At 39.9% G+C, this 24,756-nt stretch overlaps 1 protein-coding gene across 2 annotated transcripts in view; it reads left to right on the top strand.

The window, feature by feature from the left end:
• PRKAR2A (protein kinase cAMP-dependent type II regulatory subunit alpha) overlaps positions 1-24,756 on the top strand; it is a 68,898-nt gene that overhangs the window by 35,922 nt on the left and 8,220 nt on the right. For both annotated transcript variants that reach the window (XM_037382869.1, XM_037382870.1), the window contains 6 exons: positions 6,926-6,978; positions 8,630-8,713; positions 12,327-12,433; positions 18,809-18,962; positions 21,994-22,095; positions 23,987-24,061. In XM_037382869.1, the coding sequence (XP_037238766.1) occupies positions 6,926-6,978; positions 8,630-8,713; positions 12,327-12,433; positions 18,809-18,962; positions 21,994-22,095; positions 23,987-24,061 (575 nt within the window). The remainder of the gene's footprint in view (positions 1-6,925; positions 6,979-8,629; positions 8,714-12,326; positions 12,434-18,808; positions 18,963-21,993; positions 22,096-23,986; positions 24,062-24,756) is intronic.

Consider the following 24,756-nt stretch of genomic DNA (forward strand, 5'->3'; position numbering starts at 1 on the left):
CTAGTTTGCCCATAGGGAAATGTAATTTTAAATACTTGGCAAATCTTCCTGTAGTAGAAAAAAATATTTAATTTTAATGGCTGTTCTGCTGTAGTGCATTTCTGAATTGTTTTAGTCTTATGTCTGATGATAAAGCCTTTTAAATAAACTTAAAACCGCATTTTTATTAATCTATATTAATTTAGTAAAATACTTGAAAAAATGCATTAAGAATATATAAAACAAATGTACATATTGAAATGGTTGTCAATCCGTTTTTAAATTGTCATAATTTTACATTGCCTGTACTTGGACATCTTGGGAGAAAAGATATCTCTGTGTGTAGAGCTGGATTTCCTGCAAAGAAAAAAACCCCACACTATCATAAAAGGTGGCATTTATAATTGATTATGCAGTCTGTTCTGAACTCGTGACTGAAATGTAGTATGAAGTAGGAGTGTGTGACACTGGCATTACGGTTTTATCACATGCCATTGTCACTGGAACTGCTGCATTTCTGTCTTGATGGAAAGAAAACAAGCTGGAGAAGCCCGATTTAGGCAACGCTGCTGGAATGTATGTAATCATACTGAGGGAATGGTTGTCAAAGGTTTCTAAAGGCGAGGATAGCAAGCGCTGTAATGCATTGTCCAGGTCTCTTAAATGCCCCAACCTCTGGGCAAAAACATCTATCCAGAATTGTGCCTTGGGGTAGCTGTGGAGTAGGGTGGATCCTTTCCAGCTCTGCCTGTGACCTCAGTTTTACTACTTTAATAAATTAGCGGACCTTGAGAAATAGCGATAACACCCGTGTCAGAGATGGGCATTTTCAAGTTGAATGAGGGGTATAAGCAAAGCTTTGGGTAAGCCAGGTGAATGTTTTCACCTGTTCCTGTGTATGTCAATAGAAAGGGGAGGCAACGCTGGCTTTTCGCAGAGCTGGGTGAAGCAGTACAGGGTTTTAGGCCTTTACAGGCTTATCAGTGTGTCGTAGGTTTCTTTCCCCGACAAAATTACCTGTGCAGCTTTCCAGCCTGAGCAAGCTTTGGGAGTGTGTGTGGAGCTGCGCCTGAACCTGTAATCTTTGCTGGACTGAGCTGGTTTGGCACAGCCATGCTGGGTGACTTTGTGTCTTCGTAGTTAATCTGTAACACAGAACAACTCTGCCTGTGAAGAACAGTTGATTTTATTTTAGTTTCCTTTTAACTTCAAATTAAATTTGAAGCCGTTTCCAGAACTGAAAATCCATTCTTTTCCTTTGCCACCTAAATTAATTATTTTTAAATACTTCTCAACTGAAAAATCTTACACATGATTTAACACACATGACCATGCAGGTGGTTGTGTGTTTGAATATGCTACGTTGGTATTTGGCAAAGATTTGAGGGGGGTATTTTTTGCTCAAGTCCCAGTCATTGTAAGTCCTGTCTCTGTTATGCCTTCTTGAGAATTAAGAATGAAGTCAAGAGGTGGTACTGCTGTGGGTACTTGTGCATCTGGGTATTTTCATGTGTCACATAAAGTAAAAGAGAAGGACCAGAGAAAGACCTGAGATCTGAGTTTTGGGCTGGTGCAATGACATTATTTTTAACTAAAAACTTACAGTTGATTTCAGTCAGTTCTCATTAGTACATTGAAGGCTGAAACAGCTGATTTTTCCTGCAGATGGTCTAAATGTTTTTCAGGTTTCAGTGTTGCTTTTCATTCTGTCATAAATGTGAAAATTGTTCAGGTAGTGCAAATGGGTGCAGGTTCTGTTTCTCACTTGCTGAATCGAGGTATGAATCTGTCTGCTTTGATGTGAGATCTTTAACTTGGGAAACAAAGTGCAATTTCTAAATCAAAAAGTTCTGAGCTATCCAACAACAGGAGAGGAAACTTGAAGTTGTTTTCCAAGTGCAGAAAATCACGTTAAGCTGTGCCAGCAAAGACCTATGTATAAGCTCTGTTTAAGCTTCCCAAGTTCATCTCAACTGTGTCGTTTTGGAAGTGCCTGCTCTAGCAAGCACTGTCAGAGAGAATGACGAGCCACTGGAAGTGGTTGCCTTTCCAGCTGGCATAGTGCTCCCAGAAGTGGCTATGCATCTGCCCCTTGAGCGACAGACTTACAAAATGTTTGAAGCTTTGGCAAATTCAAATGCAAAGATAGTCGCCTTAAATGTAGTACAAGATTACTGATCTGAATAAATAACGGGAAAAAATGTTCTGCATGCACTGCTCTGGGTGGACTTTTGTTAATGGGTCTCATAGGATCAATTGGAGGTGATGCATCCTCTCATAAGTAAAGACTGGTGAATAGGATTTCACTCCAGAGTACAGAAGGTGCTATCCAAAATTGCAGAGTGTGACAGAGCTTGTCTTTGCTACTTCTTCCAATAACAGAAATATTAACAATGCATCACCTTACATAAAACACGGAATTTTCATTTCTTCCTCTTGAAGGTCTTCAGGTCCCAGCCTCTTGGCTACTATTTTGCAAAAAAAAAAAACCAAACCCAAAAGTAAGTGATCTCACAAAGGCTTTATTTGCTTTTGGGAGCTAAATGCAGATTTGCATAGAGTGCAAGGACTTTGATCTTGACAAAACACACATTTTGCGGAACAATATTATCTTGGGAGCAATTAAAACTTGCATAAACAAAGGTAGTGTTTGTACAGGCAAACTTTTCTTGCTGCTTCTCATTCTCTCCTCACCCCTTGCGTCCTACTCACCCATCCACTGCTTATGTCATTGCTGCAGCTAGAAGCATCTTTGCTTTCAGACACTGTCACCTGCATAACAAAGCAGTGATGGAGTTGTGTCATTTCTGAGCTTTCAGAAGTGTTAACAGATGTGCCTGTTTTTGAAAGCCAAAGGAGGTGTGCCGTATGAGGAGAAAGCTAAACTAGCTGTAGAAGCTGCAGAAGCTAAGAGAGACTAAATGTAGATGTTAGGATAAAAGCCTGAATTTCTTTTTATCTTAAAGCTTCTTAAAATTGAAAAAAACCCACCCGTTTTTTATGTCCAAAGCTATTTGAACTATGTGGGTAGATTTAGAAGGAAGCTTAGTCTGCATGATATATGCTGATATAGCCATAGTATTGGGAATACGTAATTGGGGTGTGTGTCACACTTGTACATAACTTTCACTGATGCATTCATGCTTAGCATTTGCTCAAGGGCAGAGCTGTGCTGAGAATCTCACATAAGAAAGGTGTGATTTCAGAAGTCACTTCAAATTATATCAAGATGTTTCTGAGCTTTAGGTTGTACATTAAGAAAAATTTCTTCCCCAGGAGGGTGGTGCAGCAGCGGAACATGTTGGCCAGAGAGATGTGCAATCTTCGCCCAGGGAGGTTTCCAGGTCAGCCCCAGTACTGTAGCATTGCAAATAGCTCGCCTTCAGGGGGGAGGTCAGGCTGGGTGACCTTCAGAGAGAGATCCCTTCCCACTGCTGTTTCAATGAGTCTGAAAAGATGCTACCAGCACGTTGGTTCAGGATAATCTTGTGAGAATAAGCTTGCCTTGCGGTACCTGTTTTATGGGGACACTGAAATAGTTAACATGTGAATTCAGTCATGTATAAAATAGTGGGGCAAGTACGTTTTCGTTCTTGTCATGGTGAAAGATCAAATGTTTTTTCATTGGGACTGGCTGTACTGTAACCCGTGAATGACTAAGCTTCAGGAGTCCTGAAATTAACTTCCATAGACTTCTGACAGGGATTTGCAGAGTTTAAGGGTAATTATGGGGGTTCTTTTCAGTCCGAAGAATAGAGAAGCAATGCTGTTGGAGTAGAGATAACATGAAATGTTTTGAAGGTAAGACTGACACACAGATCTTCAAGGGTAATACATTCAGCAGTGCAGACTTCCAGGAGTAATTTACCAATTAAAAACAGTGGAAAGAAAAACTGGACATATTGTGACTTAAACCACAGGATGGTGTTCATGTAGTGTTTGTTTGCCTTTTCTTGCATTAGTCACGTTCTAAAATATTTGGAAAACGCTGTTGATTGTTATGCTTTCTGTGGGCTTTCCAGCATATCACAATATCAATTTAAGCTGGAGGTCGGAATTAATAATTTTTGTCTCTCTCCCCTTTTTTAACCTAAGCGTTACAGCTCTGTGTGCAAGTAAATAAAGTCCTGTCAGTCAGAGCTGTCAGTCAAAGTGTCTGCCCTACTGCTTCTACATGAGAAAAGAAATCCCAGCAGGAGGTTGAAGAATGAAAAGTGTAATGGGAAGGCTTTCTACATGACAACATGGGAAGAAATAGTATTTTTGCCACATTTTGGTTGTATTTCCGTGGTGCCCATTCATGGGCACTCCAGAAGTGATTTCCATATGTAAGGGAAGGGCACTACGTCTAGTCTGTATCCTTCCTGGGCTTTATGAAGCTGTTTTCGCCTCTTACTGGGTAAGATGAAATAGGGGAGACTTTCATGTACAAATCCCAACCAAAGCCGTTTGATACTGAGGTTGCAGAGAACTGTGTTGTTGTGATTGCTGCGTGTGTAAAGATAAGGTTTTGCTCATAGTGCCGTGGTAATTAAACTTGTTTTCCCAAGGAAATCTTGAAGAGAATTTCCTCGGTGCCAAAGCATATTCTTAGCAGCATATACCCTGCAATTGAGGTGGGAACAAAATCTAATTTGCAGCCTAATGTTGAGTATTTAAATGATAGAATGATACACTGAAGGTACAGTGATCTCTGAATTTATAGGGACAGGGCTTCAATGTGCTTGTATGTGAGGTACTTTCAGAAACTTACAGAAGTGCATTTATAGTATGTAGTATGGTGCATAATAAAAATTGAACTCTAGTTCCTGATAAGATATGCTGGCTGTAAAGAATAAAGATACTTTTTATCTCCAGTTTCACCATACTGTTGAAACCAAGGAGCCTTTCTTCTAAGAAAATGTTCCTTATTAGAAAATCCAAAGCTTTCACAATACAATAGACCTTGATCCTTACTGTAAAATGAAAGGAGGAGGAAAGCTTTCACACAGAAATGCTAATAATGTTCTCTTTGTTAGTGCCTTAGTATTGCATATTAAGTGGATCTTTGCCTATCAGTTCAAGTTCTGCAGCCTTGTAGGCATCAACCTTCCCATAATATAGTCATCTTTGGACGGTGTGCTGGGCTATGCCTTTTTTTTTTTTCTTTTTTTTTTTTTTCCCCCAGCTGGGGAAAAATGCTGTTTGTTGTTCATAAAGTATCTGCCCTAAATGTGAGTGAACCACCCTGTTAAACTAAAAGCATGTGTGTATTGTAGGTACACTGTTAATATACCATTTCTATATTGTTAAATGGTGCAAACCAGAAGAGACAGTGTGACACTGCGTTTATTGTATGGGAATTAACTATTCTTTAAGTGCCTAATGATTACATGATTGGGTTTTTACATTGTGGTTTGATAAATTGGATGCTTGTGTTGTATTCCAGTCTCTTCAACCTCTCCAGGAAAAAAAGGAATTACAATCTAACTTGCTAAGAAAGACCTGTACCTTTTAGGCAGGGGAAAAAAATGCAAATCTTTGCTAGCAAATTATGCTGGACCTGTGCATTTTTATAGTCCTTTTGAAAGCATGATGACAAAGTCAATAGTCCTGTATGCATTTTCAAATTATTTGCAAGCTGCTGAATGCTAGGCCTTCTAGATTTTTTTTTTTTTAAATCTGCTTATTTTTATTTATACTTTCCGAGCCCATTCAGCAGTTAGATGTCATTGCTGTGAGCTTCTGGGCATTCTGCCAAGTGTTCAGTATTGTCAGGGTGCTGGATAAAGTACAAAGAAAAATGCTCGTCTCTGTTTCCTTGTAAAATATTACACAAGTACTGTATAGCCTCAGAAGTAAGACCACCCTTATCAAAGTAAGAGCACAACTAGATGAAAACAGGACTGACTCTCACTTTCTCGGACTGTCTGTACAGCTAGTTAGAATGCAGAGGTCACTTTGACATGAAAGAACTGCAAATGTCCACTAATTAATAAGAAAGCTTGAGCTAGAGCGGTAGGCTTTTGGCAGCCAAAGGTGTTTGTGTTTAGTATTGTAAAATTGGGTAACAGTGTAACTGTTAAGATAAACGAAGATAAGCCTTTTCTGAAGTATTAAATCAGAACAAAAATAGTTTGAAATTTTAGAAGCTCACCATTATCATTGCCTTCAGTTGGTCCTGTAGTTACAAAGACACGTTTGGCAGAGCCTTGTTCCTGTACATTACACATGTACATACACATGAATAGTTTCCACAAATGTTATCATCCTGTTTTAAAAAAACACATTGTGTATTTTTTTAAGCTCTTTTTATATTGCAACTTGATGTTAATTTGATTCACATATAGTAAGATGTAGGAGCACATGGGTGAGGGGATTAAACATAATTTTTTGTGATAGAATATACTATGGTCAAGCTGATTGTTTCCAGGGTTAAATTTCTGCGTAAATATGATTTATCTGTATCAAAAAAATCCCATAATACAGATACTCGCAAATCTGACTTGGAGTGAGTACCACATACATCCTTGGACTTTTTTTTTTTTCTTCCCTTTTCTTTGTGTGTTTTACTGTATACGTTGCCATGCAAAGAACAAAGCAATGTACTGCGGTGTTTTTCCCCAGCATTTTAGAGAAGATGTTTGTAAATTAATCTGAATGGGGATAGTTAGGCTTTGATAAGAATTGAAAGGAAATCTGTGTGCATGCTTTGGAGTACCTGCTAGGCAAAATTATTTTCTATTGTAAGTTACAGACTTTTTACATGAGAGTTTGAGAGCAACCATGCTGTGCTTGCTCAGAGGATAGATAGGATTTAAGCCTCTGACAGTATACTGACATAAAACCAAGTTATTTGTTTTTTCTGTAGGAAGATAACATACAAAAGAAAGGAATTTAAACTTGATTTTGTTTGATGTTCTCATGTAATTGCTTATTTTTATTAATTTCCTCTTTATCTTCCAAGTTTGTGCTGAAGCTTTCAATCCAGATGAAGAGGAGGAAGATACAGAACAAAGGGTAAGAATGAGTGCATTGCATCATGCATGGTTCGATTTGCAGTTTGACAGGCAGATGTCTGTGTCACCTTTTCCCAACCATTTGTGCAATTTGTTCTGAGAGGCTCTGTGGTGTGCTGACATTGAGAAAGTGACATTGCTCTGAAATTTAGGGCCACTTTGTCTCATGCACTTTTTTTAGTCACTGTAGCTTTAATATAATTTTACTTCAAAGGATTCGAGAGCTGTGTTTAAGTCTACCATCTTTAAAATTTTGGATATTTTCCTTTCTTAATTATCTTAAAACTGTTGAGGCAATTCTTAAAGCATGTATGCTGTTGGGAAGAATTAGTTAAGCTTTACCGCAGCTGTTTCTTTATGGGTGCTTAAAATTCCTCACATGCTTTTTACTGCCTTTCTTGTCAAAGCAGTTCTGCCTGGTTAGGAGAAATACTTTGCTGAAATGTTTTGACTGTGGCCACCAGTTCTGTTGTTTTTGAAAGGTGGGAATTTCTAGGAATTGCAAGTCCAGATACTGTAATTGTATGTATGTCTTCAGAGATGCTTTTATGTGAGTAAATCTGGTAGCCTGGCTGGTGAGGGTCAGTGTTTTCTCTTGACTTCTGGTGATCCTTTTCCAAATTACATCTCAAGGATGCTTACACTTCTGCAATGAATATTTAGGTCTAGTTTCATTTGTCTTTAAAAACCACAACGCTTCATAAATAAGATGCTATTAAAAAAAATTCTGTGTCTCTGATCATCCAAATATTTGTAAACCTGGATACATTTATTTTATCAAAAGTCTTAATTTTCCTGACTAATGATTCAATATTCAGTTTTTTCTTAAAACAAGGATCTGAGATCTGCTCAACTTTGGACAATGAAATTTAGAAATTTAGAATATTAGAAATACCTATTAATGTAACTGTGTTTTGGAATCCTTGTTATTCCAGAAATTCCAGAAATATAGCTCATGTGGTGAATGTGAGGTAATTAATATTTTTTTTCTATGTTTTCCTAATTATCCTCCAACAAGCACATATATAAACATTTTTATGACACAGCGAGTGTTGGTTCCTTTAACCTGATGAGATGTTTATAAATGGAAAGAAATAACAAAAATTTTTCTCTTAAACAGCAAAGCTTTTATTTAAGTAATTTTGTTGAAAAAATAAAATACTACTTAGGTAACTTCTGTTACTAGGTGGACTGAGATACATATGTATCAAATCTTATATGCTACTTATATGGCAACAGTAAGTATATTGGGATTGATATAGCCAGAGTTTAGAAAGAAAACTGTTGACTTTTTCCTCTGTTCCAGCTTCTCAAGCCTTGACTGTATCTGTGGCTGGGTTAGAAGGGGAAGGGAAAAGAAAAGGCATCTTCCTTCTTGTCTGTCTTGACTGTTATTTTGCATGTGTTAATTGTCAGCATAATATATTTCATACATACATATTTCATACATACATGTATAAAATATAATATACATATGTCTTCCATTCTGTCTTGCATTGTATGCATAAATACTGTTTATGCAAACAACAAAAAAGAGCTGTATACTTTAACACTCTTAAATTGTGTTCTGCTTTTTCACTCTGAAGTGTGGGTTCAGTCTATAATCCTATTCCTTTGTTGTCATGACAATTTTGTTTTACTTTGTTTTAAAGGTAGTTCATCCAAAAACTGATGAACAACGATGCAGACTGCAGGAAGCATGTAAAGATATCCTGCTCTTCAAAAACCTAGATCAGGTAATAAAGTTGTAAGGAAACCTTAAATGGAGTTGGCAGTTTGTAGGTACAGGTAATAGCATGATCTAACAGTCCAGACACTTGTTTGCATTGTGACAGTTCATGGATTATTAATTATATGCAGGCTGGATTGGGATGTGTGTTTGGAGATCAGCACTGAATGAACAATATGAACAAATACCATGATTGTCAGATTCCTCTCCCTGCAAATTCATTTATTTTTTTTCTGTTAGAGAAAAGTTTGGTGTTTGGGGCTTTTTTGTGGTTTTGTGGTGGGGTGTTTTGTAATTCTTTTGCTTATCTTTCAGTATGTGCTGTTGGGTGCCGTTGCACCTGATTTCCTTTTCCCTAGGAAGCAGTTCATAATTTTATGGGCAATTTAAAAAGGAAATTACTTACACAATTGTGATACTGAACGCTATCCACATTTGCATGAATTCAGGTTGCTGCACCTTTTTCTTAAATGCCTATATGTTAGTAAATTTTTTCTAAATGAATAGAAAGTCATGTTTTTAGGTTGTTCTATTCTTACTCATTTTTATTGCTGAAGTTGGTTATTAGTTACTCATTGCCTCAGCATGGAGTTTTAATGATGACTCTCCATTACTCGCATTTATTAATCTTAATTGGTATGAATTTTTTTAATGAGGATCATAGGATAATTCAGGAACAGACCTTTGGAGATCCTCTAACCCAGCCTCTGAGAGGCCATAGAGTAAATGCATCTCATCTCTGGTCTGGTGTTTCCATGAAAACTGAACTGACACCTCTGCTACAGGTTGGGGAAGAATGAAAGCTGTAACACCAGCAATGGGTCCGGGCAGCTTTGTGGTTTGAATCATTGAGCTATACCTGAGCTATGAAAGGATGGATGTTGATAGCTTATGGTTTCAGAAGCACTGCTGTCCTGGAAAACCAGGAAGTTCTCCCAGTTCCTGGTTGCTGTACAAACTCAAGAGTCACTGAACTGCATTCTCAAAATAATCATTGGAGGCTTTTGATTGCAGCAGGATTGAGGAACTGACATTCTGTCAAAAAGTTTCCCTGAAAGCTGTCCTTTCCAAGACTGACCTTTTGGTGTTCTGAGATTCCTGTTGTCGTTAAACCTATTTACTTAAGACATTTTAAAGGTTTCTTTTGCAAGTAATCTGATGATGTATGGTAAAAAATTAAACCTATTTAAGAACATTCAGCAGCTCAAGGGGTATGTGCAAGATGTGATCGCCATTCAGATTGAGTAGGCTGATCTTTTAGCTTCCAGCAAAATCACCCAGAAGCAAAAATTGATAACCAGTTTATATTCAAAGATGACTTCAAAAAACAGTTTTGAGCTGAGAAAGTGGGCTTGGAAAAATACTGCTTTATGGGAAAGCTTTTTAAGCAGCTGAGAGGTAATGGAGATTATCTTAATTGCAACTGTTAAAGACTCAGGCTTTAAGATAGCACATGGCTGAAAAAGATGACTGCAGTCCATACGTTGATTGTAGTATGATAAAGGGCACTTAGGAGAGAGGGAAAAGCTTTCCTAGTAATTGGGTACAAAGGGAGTATGGAACTTGCATCCTTTCACCCTTCCTCCCAATAACTTTTTACCTCTCTCTGAATAATGGGGCTGGTTTGGAAGGTTGGCTGTAGAATACACACTGAAAGGCAGAATGCATGGCTGCTGCTTTTGCTCAGTGTGCAATGCCCTTGAATAATTGTGAGGAACACTTTCAAATTAAGACTCAAAATACGTTCTTTTGCTTCTTAACCTCTAAAAAGCACCATGTAAAACTGTTAAATACAAGCAAACAAACTCAGCAACAAAACTGCATAAAACCCCTTTAGAAGTAAATATGATTGTGTGACTCAAATGTCCTGGCCCGATTAATCCCTTTTCCACTGGCTGCATTTAGGTGAACTGTGCTGAATCTAGGCCCAGTGGCTCAACAGCCCTTTTAAATGTCTTTACTTGCATGAGTAGTTGCTGTAATACTTGGTATCAAGCATGAGGGAGCCAGTGTCCAGTGGATCACTTCTAGCAAGGTGAACTAAATTGAACTCAAATTCAGATTGTCACAGAGTTTAACACTGAGATTTTGAGCATCCCCAGCGATAAACTTGGTTTATGTTTCAAAATAAAGTGCTAGGGGAGTAATAACTTCTCTGCTGTTAGAAGCTCTGTATGATATATTATGCATGGGCTCCACAGTGTCTTATGAGTCTATAGAATCCTGGTTACAGGATTTGTAATTTGTAATATTGAATTTTGTACTGGGTGAGAGCAACAACTGTTATCCTTACCAGCAAGGCTTCTCAGGGTGCTCAGTACCCATGTTTAAAGCAAGACAGCTTTTTACAGTTCAGAAATCTGACGAAGCTTGTCCTTTTATTGACAGTTTTATTTACTTCAAATGCTAAGTCTCTGCCTGTTTATCTTCCAAATAAAGCATTTTTGAGTTACAGTATTTTAAAAAAGCTCTTTAAAAATCTCCATTTCTTGTTTTCTGACAACTGCTACTTAAATGCATGCTGTGAAATACGTAGTTAAAAGAAATTGCTTTCATGCAATGATTGTTTAGTTTAAATATCAGGAGAGTTTTTAAAGACAAGAAAACAGGATTCTAGTGAAAAGATAGGCAATATTTTCAATATAGTGGTGCCTACAAATGCTGCAATGATTATTCCTAATTTAAGGAGCACAGTAAATATGTCAAGTGTATCTAGCAGCATAAAGACTAGTTTGCGTGTTCATGCGGTATATTTTTAGTAACTCAGCTGTGATCTACATCTTCAGCTTTGAACATCTAGTCATTGAAAATGCAATGGAAGTCTGTTGTTAATGGACTTTGGAACAACTGAGATAGTGAAGCGGGTCAGCACTGAGACAAGGCATTTATATGGCATCATATCTCTGGGCTTTCACAGCTTCCCTGGCTGTGCTGCCTACAAAATAAGGTTTAGTCATGGCTCACCAGAGAAACCTAGCCTGAGTCTGCTGTGCAGACCACCATTATCCCACGTTCTGTATGTGCTTCCCATCTGTACCTATTTGATCTTGTCTTGTGCTGGATTTGCAGGTCCTCCAAGACACAAACTATCTTGTTTGTATAGAGTCTTGTCCAGTACGGTCCTGAATCATGACTGGGGCTCTTAGATGATGACAGTACAGATAAGTTACTAACAAATTGTGGTGCAGTTTCTACATATGTACATATAATGCATGTTGACATAAATCAATATGTATCAGTTGCAGTGATGCTGTGTCAGATTATACCAAGTGAGACCTTGCTGTATGTGTGCGCTTTGGCACTGAAATGATAGGCGTAAGTTAAGCCGTTTGGACATAAATTTGAGATGATAGCTCTTCCGTAATGGAAGCATCTATGGTTTTCTGCATTATTGAACTTAGATTAATAAGCTGGAAGTGAGGTGCTAGTGGAAATCAACATTTAATATCAGCATTACTTGTATTTGCATACAGTAAAAGTAACGCAACGCATGTTACCCTTCACTATCCAGATTGTCACATGAACTTTTATCCACCCTTGTCTAGCAGTAATGCTAAGGTGTATTTTTCTGAGAGGTTTTTTTGTTTGTGTTTTTCCTCCTCCTCCTGTTTGTTTTATAGGAGCAGCTGTCTCAGGTCCTTGATGCCATGTTTGAGAGGAAGGTGAAACCTCAGGAACATGTAATTGACCAAGGTGATGATGGAGACAACTTCTATGTTGTTGAGCGGTAAGCAACTGTGCCTTTGAAATGTAGAGTATGTTTTTTTCCAGTTTCTTAGAAATGGCAGGGAAGTGCTTACTGTAGGACAGTTTCTGAAGTAAACTTACTTTTTGCATTCATTGCCTCTTTCTTTGATCTTTCCATTTTCCTCTTTAGGCCTCCACTGACTTTTGAATCATTTGCCCATGGGCAATCAGATTTGACAGAGGTGGACATTTCAAACCTGCTGGGTTTTAACGTGTTCTGTGTGACTGTGTGAAAACTCAAATACCACTTTCTCTGAGGAAAGGGCCGCAGCATGAGCTTGCCTATAATTTGTTCAGTTTAGCTTCTGTGCCCATCAGCATATGCATAGCTTAAACCCAGCCATATTATGTGCTGTTTCTAGACCAAGATGTGTTTCTTCTGAAGAAACCATATGGTAAGGAAGGGAAGAAGAATACAGGAAATAAAAACCCGTGGTAGTGGCTACCATGGAACAACCTGGACTTTGTCCAATTAGTTTTGACCACTTGACTTCAGAGACTTATGGTTTCTTTTCTTCTGTTTGTCATGTGACTTGTATTTGCACAGTTTAAGGTGCCATTTTGCAATTTCTTACATTAAGCAAATTCACATAATTTTGTAGATCACATATACGTGCAACAGCCATATAATAGAAATGTGGTGCGTGCACATTTTGAGTATCTTTTGCCCTTTTGGAAGAAATTTTGGCTAACGTCACTTTTAATCACATAATGGTCAGGGTTGGAAGGGACCTCTTGGGATCTAGTCCAACCTCCTGCGAAGGCAGGTTCACTGAGAGCAGTCTGCACAGAGTCACATCCAGGCGGGTTTTGAATGTCTCCAGAGAAAGGAGACTCCACAATCTCTGGGCAGCCTGTGCCAGTGCTGTGTCACCCTTAAGGTAAAGAAGTTCTTCCTCATATTCAGATGGAACTGCCTGTGTTGCAGTTTGTGCCCGTTGCCTCTTGTTCTGTCACTGGGCACCACTGAAAAGAGCCTGGCCCCGTCCTCTTGGCCCCATCGCCCTTCAGATATTTGTGGACATTGGTAAGTTCCCCTCTCAGCTTTCTCTTCTCCAGGCTAAACAGGCCCAGCTCTCTCAGCCTTTCCTCATAAGGAAAAGGAGGAAAGCCCTCTCATCATCTTTGTAGCTCTCTGCTGAACCCTCTCCAGCAGTTCCCTGTCTCTCTTGAACTGGGGAGCCCAGAACGGGACACAGCACTCCAGATGCAGCCTCACCAGGGCGGAGCAGAGGGTGAGGATTGCCTCCCTTGACCTGCTTGGCCTCAAGGGTACACTGCTGGCCCGTGGGCAACTTGCCGTCCACCAGAACTCCCAGGTCCTTCTCTGCAGAGCTGCCTTTCAGCAGGTCAGCCCCCAGCCTGTGCTGATGCATGGGGATGTTCCTCCCCAGGTGCAGGACCTTACACTTGCCCTTACTGAATTTCATGAGGTTCCTCTCCACCCAGCTCTCCAGCCTGTCCAGGTCTCACTGAATGGCAGCACAGCCTCCGGTGTATCAGCTACTCCTCCCAGTTTTGTATGATCAGCAAACTTGCTGAGGGCGCGCTCTGTCCCTTCTTCCAGGTCATTGATGAATAAGTTGAATAGGACTGGACCCAGTACTGACCTCTGGGGAACACTGCGAGCTACAGGCCTCCAGCCAGACTCGGCGCACCCCTCTGAGCTCTGCCATTCAGCCAGTTCTCGGTCCATGTCACTGTCCTCTCATCTAGTCCACACTTCCTGAGCTTACCTATGAGGATGTTACAGGAGACAGTGTCAAAAGCCTTGCTGAGGTTAAGGGAGGCAACATCCACTGCTCTCCCCTCATCTGCCCAGCTAGTCAGTCCGTCATAGAAGGTTTCCATCACTGTATTTGCAGAAGAATTAAGGACAGAGATCTATTTCTTCCCGTAAAACTCTAATATTAAACAGAGTATTACTGACCTAATTGTAAGTGTCTGTTGGAACACAATCTTAGGAAAGTACTTCTTTGATGCACTGTTATCTTCCTTATCACTGAAATGATGGCACCATTAGTACTGTATTAAATGCTTTCAAAGCAGTTCTTCAAGGCAGTGTGTTGCCTTTTGAATTGTCATCTGTGCTGTTTAAGGAGTTTGAAAAATAATTTATAGGTTAAAAATTGTTCATTTTAAATGATCCTTGTTTATTTTAAGTACATTCCCCTTTCTGATTAGTGGAATTACAGAACATAAGGCGACCTTGAATATAGTCTGACCATATGCCCATTGTTCTGTCCTCTGCCACACCGTACCATTAGCCTAAACCAGTGCTCCATTTCTGCACTTAGTTACCTCCCTCAGCTTCTGTGCCTCAGGCCAATCCCAAGTCTTTGGCCAGATAGGACTAGTTCTTTCTTTGCCATGTTCACTGGGGAGATCAGGCTGTCCCAGGTAAGAGTAAGGTGCTGCAGACTAAAACTCACGGGAGCCAGAGCCACCAGCTCTGAAAAGCTGAGATGTGTACAGAGCAGCAGTTCCTAATCTTGAGGAAACTTAAAAGCAGTTTGGGAGCATCTCAAAAATGTTAGATGCCATCAGCCTATTTTAGTTTATTTTTGAGTAAGTTTCTTAACCTGTTGGCTACTAAAAAGCTCTTCCTACTACAAGTTTTAAAACAAAGAAGTGAAATGGAACCTTGTCTTTGATATTCAGGTAAATGTTTTTATGGTCTCTGTTCTACAGATTTAATGCTATTTCACAATGTTTTTTTCTATCAAGAAGTAGTTGAGTTAGGAGGTTTCATGTTTTTAAGTTTTTGTTTTATTTTACTCTTAAGGTATAATACAGTAACATAAATATGTTGCCAAAAGTATGTGTCAGAAAGGCTATACAGTGAGGGAAATAAAACTTGATTTTTGTCTAGCAATACAGCGTACCAGCCTTTGCTGTAAACACTTGGGTGCACCTCTTACGTTGGCTATTCAGTTACTATAAAGAAATAAACAGTTACAGATTTTTCTGGCCTCCTCACTCCCTTTCCAGTCGTCCTCCTGCCACCCACCCAATTTTTGATGCAAAAGAATAGCAGGAAAGCTACACTATTTCCATTTGCCTGCAAGTGCAAATTCAGAGGACTGGCTCTTTCAAGGCCTCAGTAGGCATGTCTTGTTACTTTTGAGTCATTAATGCCTAAATATCCCTGGATGAGTTTCTTCCTGTCTGAATGAACAGTGACTTTGTGTTGCAGATCTAACTCTTCAGCTTCTTGTCTGCGTAGAAAAACAGGCTTTCTAGCACAGACCCCTTCACACACATTCTCCTCAGCCTTCTGTTCTTAATATTCCCTCGCCAGATCACTTTTGTCTGAGTGTCTTTTACCATGCACAGGGGGGCAGCAGGCAGGACAGATGCAACCTGAGGGTGCAGCAGCTATTTAGTGTTTACTACATAGAAGGGAGAGCTAGGATGAATGTGTTGCGTGGCTAAATATTAGTATGCTTATCACTGCTGAGGAGGCACCTAGCGCTGGCCTCGGTTGCCTCTTGGAACAGACCAATCCACAATCTTGCTGAGTTGCCCTCTTCTCCTTTTCTGCTTTTTTTTTCCTTGGGGTTTTATATTTTTTCCTGTCAGTGTTTTTCTTTTGAGTCCTTGAGCTCCTAACGATTACCATCTCAACAATTACACTTTGGTCTGTGTTTTTATTCCTCTTACCTTGCAGGGCTTTAGCTCGTGAACTGTCTCACAGCTCAGCAACAGTTTGCTCAATAAAGCTGAGCCAAGGTCATCCAGTGGTGCCTCACCAGTTTAGTCCTTGGGCCACAGACAGCTGAATGCTTGCTGAAGGTTACATGGCTATAGTTATTTGGAAATAAATGGTTCTAGTAAGTGACTTTCAGGCTGTGAGGGATGGGAGGAAGTTGTTGCATTTGCTTAAGGTGCTCACAGATGGCTCTTCCAGATCAAAAAGCCTCTGAAAACAGTGGCTCTGGTGCCGTTGAGAAACATTAAATAAATGTTGGACATTACAATAATTAGCGAAACTTCCCATCAATGCTAATCCTTATTTAGTTTACTGTTAGTACGCTGTAGGTTTCTTTTCCCTGTCTCCTAAGTGTGAGTAAGTGGTTGAGTGTAAAAGGTGTCTGGTAAGGATGTTACAAAATCTTCATGCGCATGGCTTCCTCTTTTAGCATTCTGGGTGACTGAGACTAGATTTCTTGGATCTTCTGACGTGTCTGAAGCCCATCTACTGTTGATCCAGTAGCCAAACTTTTCTCTGGGTCTGAAAGGCTTTGATACAGTAGACCCACAATCCATTGTGTAAAGCTTCCTCACTTTGATGTATTTTAATTGCTTGTTTGTTTGCACATAATGTCCACTTTGTGGAACATCCTCCAAATGAAAGTGGCATAAAGCTGTCCTGTAGTATGCGGTTTTTTTAGATGCAGCAGTGTTCAAAGATATCTTAACAAACCCAGAGCTGTCCATCAGCAATCCTGGAAGACCCTCTGCTGTTAATACTAGGCAGGTCTCACCAGTGAGTCTGTTTCCATACTTGTTTACCATGAGAAGTTGCACCTACTACCATTTCTGTTGATTCTTAGGGGTTTGTATTTTTTTTCCTTATATGCCTAATGATGTTCTGGGAGATAATACCATTCCTTCTGACAAAGATATCTAAACTTCTGGGAAAAATTATATGCATGTTCAGCTGTTTAAAGCCAGGAAGGTGTTCCCTGCTTGCTTTCTTCAGGGCATGATATGTTTTGTAAAGTCTCTTAGGCCAGTGACTAGTCCGTGAACAATTTCTGGTGCCATAGCCATGAATTAATCAATTCTAGTTAAGCTATATTTTTAAATTATTTTTAAAGCTCCAAGCATAATACAGTCCTGAGGGTGCTACAGACACTTGTTTGACTCGTAAAGGGCTACTTTTCTATGCATAGCCTGTTTCTTCATGTGTACTTGCTGTGGTGCTGTTTGATACATATTTGTGTCTTGAGCTTTGACTTGCTGGACTTGTACCTGCATCTTCATCAGAGTAGTCTTTTGGTTCATAGTAAATTCTGGGACACTGTTCCCTTAAATTCATTATAACGTAAGAAGTGTGCCTCTTGGAGAACAGGATGAGGCGGCCTTTCCAATTTAAACAGGTTACAGCTCCCTCTGATCTAAGTGCAAGGAAGCTTCCAGTGCTCGAACGCTTTCCTCTTGATCTGTTCAGAGATCCTGGCTAGAAGTCATCAGCTGTAGAGAGCTTTCCTGTTTTTAGAAGTGAGCTATAACAAAATCCAACCAAACAAAAAAATAAAAGGAATTAAAAACCTTTTAGCTTGGCTTTAATTTGAAGCCAGTGACTAGAGTGGAACCTGTAATGTTCTGCAAAACTGCATCCCACAGCGTCATCTCCACACACAGAGCTTTGTGAGAGTCCAGTGGATGCTCTTCAATTTTGAACATTGCATGCTATAACCTACGTACTTCAGTAGCCACACCTCCATGAAAATGGTGATAAAATTGGTTGGTTCAACTGTCAGCACGCTTGGAGTTGCAATGGTGCGAAGTTGAACTGAGTGATAAAAGCTTTGGTCATAAGGGAGCTATTAGACAAATACCAGGTGAGAAATGGTTGCCTCTGGAGATCTCTGTGCTACAGTGCAAGGATGTGGCATGTGTAACGTCTTGGAACTAGCCTTAAATCCTCCAGCCTGAGGATCAGGAAGTGCTGCTTGTAATAAGACTGGTCAGTTTGCACTGCAAAATTCACTTAGCATCTTTGGTATTTTAAAGAAAGGTCCTTTTCTGTGATCTTTGTGCTTCTGTAGCGTTGCTGTTGTCCACAGAAGAACTGGATAGTTTGACTCTAGCACGGGCATATGCAGGTACAAGCTACAATTGCGTCTTGGGGTTATAATACAGACATACCCTTAATCGGCAATCGAGGCAAAACCGTAGGAGCACGTGAGCAGTTGGACTGAGTGTATCCCAAAGGTACTGCAGCAACACCATCGCAGAGAAAATGGGTTTGGATGAATCCAAGTCACTCTAAAGAGGCCTCACTGGATAAAGTGCATGCTGTGAGAGGACAAATACTGTTAAAAGATGATGAAACTACCTATCACCCTAGCCAGAACACTTACAATAGCAGTGTCAAAATACTATGCAGAGGAAATCAAGTAGATTCTGCCCAGATCCATCAGGAGTGAAATGCTTTATTAAGAGAGAATGGTTGTGAAAATAGTGTAGAAAGAAGCAGCTTAGTATCAGGCAATTGGAAAGCTCAATAAAGCATGTTCCATCTCACGCAGCAGTAAGAGGACTATTTATATAACAGCAAGAAGCTGTTTTTATGATTTATACTGGAATGTTGTCTAACAAAAAGCGTCTATTCCATTTTTTCCAGGGGGTTGTATGATATTGTTGTAGCAAAAGACAACCAGTCACGCTGTGTGGGCCGCTATGATAATCATGGCAGTTTTGGGGAACTGGCATTGATGTACAACACTCCTAGAGCTGCCACCATCGTTGCCACAACAGAAGGAGCCCTTTGGGGACTGGTAAGGAAAGAATTTAAAATACTAACTCACGGTGTTCAGTGCTTGTCTTGGTATGGCTCCTTGTGTTAATAGCTATTTTATCACTATCTGTTATCTCACCTCCTGGCATAAGAGATCCATAGCGCAAATCTTTTTGGCCACCTTTCTAGAAAAACTTGTCTGTAAAAGCTCTTATCTCTAGTTTTATCTGTCCCTTTATTGTCTTGCATTTGCTGTAATTATGGCTTTTGTTGGGGGTGGGGGAGAACCCCTGGTTTTGTTTTCATCCTGCAGAGGACAGTGGAGGCATTAATGCACATATTTTATGACAGGGTGGGAAACAATACCTAAATTAGGTTCTTTATTTTCAACTCAGCTTCCTATAATTTTGTTTGCTTTAAGAAGAATGGAAAGGTGTTAATTATCTTCTTGAGGATGCCAGTAATTTGAAGAGCTAGGAGAACTGCCCAAAGCTTTGTTTTCCTTCAAAATAAACTGCCATGATGTTTCTGGTCCCTTTGTGTTACCCTGGAAGATGTTCTCAGGTCAGCCTGACCTATGAGATACCAAACCAAATGATGGTGTTGCTTTGTCTCTAGCCCAGCAGTGCTGAATGCAAAGCTGTAGGCGTTACTTTCCTTTTTTAGTTCTTTTCTCTGTACTGTTTGGATAGGGTTATTTTCACAGTGCTCTCACTTGTCTGTGAGGGCTCACATAATAAGCGGATTGTGCGATCAACGAAGCCTTTGAAGCCAGAAGTGTTGTGTGATTTCTGTGTGCGCTGGGCTCCTCGGCAACTATCATTGGGGGTTGGCCGTGTGTTGTGACCTTGATTATAGGACTGATAAGCTGCTACACACAGCATGCTTATACAATCTCAGTGCTTGCTGAGAGATCTGCCTTCCCTTCTCTTTGTGAGCTGAAAGAAAAGATTCTGGTAAATCAACCAGGGAGTAACGTCAGAATGTAATTTCTTGAACAAGACAGAACAAAGTAGCTACCTACAAGCTGAGCTCATTCCTAAAAGGAAGACAATGAGAAGATGAATCTTTGTTCCGGTTTACTTTTGAAAAGAACTGGACAAACTGGGTTAATTTGGGGTTTGTTTTTTTCTGTGATTACACCTTGCTAATGAAGTGAATGTAGTTGAAGGTGGACCTCTTGCTAGTCATCTGTCCTGTGGATATTTTATTAACTAAGGCTGCATTTTCCTGCCTAAAACTTGGATTATTTCTTCCAGTTACTCTGTCGTCATGCTTTATTGTACTATTTTGTGCCTGATGCAATTTAAATATATTGTTATTAGTCTGCAGAAGTCGTTGCTAAAGCTCATGGGTTATCTGCCGTTTAGGAAACTCCTGTTGCACTGCAGACTTAGGCCAAGAAGAGCCTGGAAGGCTCAAGCACAAAGCAGTTATCAAATGTGGGTCTCTTCTGGAGCAAAGAAATATTCTCAGCCTTTTTTACTGAGCGTGTCTGGGGAAAACCTCATGATCACACATGCTTCCTTCACTGCTCTGCCTTTTTTGTTCAAATGTCTTGCTACTTCTCCTCCCTCACTGATACTCTCAAACAAATGAATTCTGAATTTTTTATGCTTTTGCAATTCCCCTGATCATTTCTGCACCTTTCTGCTTCTCCAGATGTAATTTGAAGAGACTTCTACTACTGAAGGATTTCTTTAAAAAAATAAAGCATGAGGGATTGTTGTATCATCTCCTGCTCTCCCTTGGATGACTCTAGTATCATTCTTCCCTTCATCTTTCACCTCCAACTTTTATATTCTCCTGGTGTCACCTGTATCAGCCATTGTTTTGTTACAAGTATTTGCAGCCTGCAGCCCATAAAGCCGTGCTGTTACTTGAAAATACCTCTTCACCTCGGAATGCCACTGCTGAGCTATCAGTTGATGCTTTCAGAAAGTGAGACACAGAGGGGATGTCTCTCAGGACTTTGGGTGTTTCTGCTAACGATGGTATATGTAAGCTTTAAAGATTATTTTTTTAGGGGTACCGTTTTCCTAACCAAATTTCTACTCTTTTCCTCTGACCTTTTGGTTTGGATTTTTTACACCCCGTGTAAGGTAAACTGCAGCTCCCACCCTGTTGGTGCTCCTGCTCCTGGCAGGGACGTGGGCAGTGCTGCAATGCCAGCACCCGCAAAACCACCTGGCGGGAGCGCCTGTCCCCTTCCCCCGAGCCTGCTGCTCCCTTGCAGCTCCCTTGGCTTTTCTCATCGCAGATGGCTGGCAGCAGAGCCCTGCCTTCCCCGTGTGGAAATAACCCGCATTTTGCTGGGGTTCTGGGCAGGAGCTGCCCAACATGTCTGCCGGGGGAGCGGGGGGCCGTGCTGGGCATGTGGTGTCCTCCCCGCAGCTGCGGAGCCCGCGCCTCAGGGCACCCCCGGTATTTAGGCTTCAAAACCAAACAAAAAGGTTTTATCATCGGGAAGGTGCTGATGGTATGCGTGGACAGTTGGCATTTGAGAAGTAGTCGCTGCAAAAAGCCAGTGCTCTGGATCCTGGCAGGTGGAGGGGTGAATCCAGCTGGTGTGATGCTCTGTGCCTGATCTGTTGGAGAGCAGTGTGAATCTCCAACTTGCTTTTGAAATCTGTGACTCGAGTAGACTCCAATCCAGCCTTTGTCCTGCAGTTGCCTTAAATAAGTATTGAAAGTACCAATTTCCAGTGGCTTCAGCAAGAAGATTGTAAGTTCTTCATTGTATGTGGAAGCATGAAAGATATGTTAACAAGCAGCCAAGCAAAACCCAAAAGCTCAAGTGTGAAAAACAATACAAGGTAGAAAAAATGGAATTCTTAAATGCTTATCTGAGAAGAACCAGGTCTTACAGCTCCCCATTTTTCAATTTGTTATTGCAGCAAGTGCTCTCACAAGAGCTGTTACTGTTGTGATGGATAAGGTCTCATTTTAACAGCTGGCTTCTCAAACCTAGTGCTTGTTGCAAATGCTGCTAGTTCATGTTTGTCAGTTCGTTAAACCGGGAGCATTTTAGTGAGGAGAAATAATATATTTCTCTGTGCTGTTTCTTGCAGGATCGAGTGACATTCAGAAGAATTATATTGAAAAACAATGCAAAGAAGAGGAAGACATATGAATTATTTATTGAGTCTGTGCCCCTTCTTAAATCCTTGGAGGTAAAGCCTCTCAGAGACATCTGCATCAAATTCTTGCATTAGCATTAGCTCCACAGTCAGTGTTTCTGCTATATCAGAAATCTGTGTCGTTTTTACTTAGAACAAAATGTTAAGAGCTGCTTTGGTATCAGATTTACTACTGTACAACTTAATTCGAATTGTTGAAGTTGTGCGCTTGTTTCCCCCCTCGTATCCTTTATTCACAGTAAATGAATTGCTGACTTTTACCTCGATCTGTGTAAAGATTAAAAAAAAAAAACAACAAAACACTCAAAAACAACCAAACAAAAATCTATAAATATGTCAGAAAACAGGTATTACACTGAAAATTGGAGCTCAGGGCTGTGGTTTCAGTTGAGGGTGTAATATTGAAGTCATGATACAATCACTGAGATATTTGGCCTTTATCAGCCATGGATGATTTTGCATTTGAGACAAAGATGTGGGCCATAGTAGGCCTTGCTTTAACTTTAACTGGTATTCAGGAGGTAAACTAAGAATAGACAAAGGGGAAAGCACTGCTACCTGGGAACAAAATGACAGATGTCATGTTGATGCGTGGTGCATGACTTTAGGAACAATGTGTAAATTGTCATTTCTAAGCTATTGATTCTGCCTGCATCTTCAGAGGGCTTTTGGAGCTGTACCAAGCAGATTTGAAATTAGTATGTGTCTGTCTTTGCCTTACACCATAACTTAGCTTTTCTTTGTTTTCTCATCATAAGAATATTTTTCAGCATTAATCTTTAGTATTTGAGAAGACCATTTAATCCCTTTGAGAGAAGATTTAAAAATTGCAAATTATAATTAGGTGTGAACAGCAACTTCTAATATATATTGTTTTGGACATATGTTGGTAGCTGTGGAGAGGGGGTAAATTGCACAACACCTTCTCTTTCTCACAGCCTGGCTTAAACTAGTTCCATCAATTTGACTGTTTTTGAGCACAAAAATGACTCATAAATATTTAAAGATACAGAAAAATAACTCATTAGCAGTGGATGGCTTTTTGCATGACACACTGCAGTTGAATCATGCATGGATCAGAAGTTTCTCAAACATAGGCTACATTAAGGTGCATTTGTGGAACAAATGGATTACAACTAAATCATCTGTTGAGATATTAATTTGAACTGTAGGGTTTTTTTCCTTAATATCTTTTTTACACTGCTCTGAAACAATAACATTGTTTTATGATATTCCAGATGGGCAATGGGAAACACTGGAGGGAAATTCAACTGTTCTGTCTCCCTTCCTGTTTTTGAGCTCAGGCATGCTTCATTGCATGTCAGAGTAGTACCTCTTGCCCTTGCTGCTCTGCACGCTGTTGCGGTGCCTCCTTACAGTTTAGAGCTGGCACCCTTTTCGTGTCCCCTTCCTCTCTCCACTTCTTCCTGAGTTCTAGGACACTCACACACCCTCCACCCCACACCCTCCCATATTCAAGTGTATGGTGACTAAAATATTTTGAAAACATGTTGATGGTGTTTCTCATTGAAGTTTGTTCTTAGGAAGTTTTATGACCTTTTCCTGAGTGTTTTCTTCCAATTTCAACTGAATCATAGAGGAAGTCTTTTTTCTCTCTCTCGCTTTTTTTTTTTTTTTTTTTTTTCCTTGCCCCTTTACTTTCAACCAGCCAAATATGTTATTTGTTACCTTTGGGGGTAAGAAAAGCACACAGATGGGATACTAGACAATTTGCTTCCCAAATTGATATGGTAGTCTTTAAAGCTGTGGTGCAGTATATCAATGTCATTGTAGGGGTTGTTTTTCAGTACCCAGATAGTGCATGTCTGTGTGTCCAGTGAGTGCCACTTCATTTCAGGGCTACAGAGTTTACCAAAGATGTACTATAACAGGTGATTATGATTGATTTTCCTCTTTGTTCCAGGCATCAGAGCGAATGAAGATAGTGGATGTTATAGGAGAGAAAGTGTATCAAGATGGGGAACGTATAATTTCTCAGGTACTTGAAGTCTAAATTACTCTTTGTCATTCTCCTTTCTCTGCTTCTTTTTTCCTGTTTGGAATTGACTTATAGAATCCTATTACTTGGAACAACTTGGCACTTATTCTTTCAATACTTCCAATTTATTTAAGCACTTCTTGAATGTTTGGGGAATGGCCAGTACACCTGTTGCTACAAATTTATTCTATTACTTTATCTTCTGGGTTTTTCTTCTCTCATTTGTTTGTTTTTTTATAAATGGTCTTTGCAAGATTTCAAGAAGGAGTATGCTTTAAGAAGCTGAAATTAAATGTCTGTCTATGTAATCTTCCATGAAAGCCCCAGCTATTCAGTCATCTATGAGCAGATTAAACAAGGAGTCACAAGCATGTAGTAAAGGCATCTCTAATTGCTGGGTCTGACTAAACAACAGAACCAAAACAATTCAACAGGAGTATGATCTGGGTGAAAGTAAATGAAGTTATTGGGAATGTTTTGCTAGTTGAACCCAATTCAGCTAATTATTCTAAGAAACTATCAGGGCTAATTATTCCTAATACTTTTTGGAAGAGTATGTCAATGGTGTGGTCTAGCTTCAATTGACAGCCTTTGGTTGTTGATGTATGTTTTGTCTGCTGTAATAGATTAAGGCCAGTGTGGTGGAATAGGAAGCTGGACAAGCTCGTGAGATTTTTTTAGATGTGACAAAATAA

The sequence above is a fragment of the Falco rusticolus genome, chromosome 4 (assembly GCF_015220075.1).
Source record: "Falco rusticolus isolate bFalRus1 chromosome 4, bFalRus1.pri, whole genome shotgun sequence".
Lineage (NCBI taxonomy): Eukaryota > Metazoa > Chordata > Aves > Falconiformes > Falconidae > Falco > Falco rusticolus.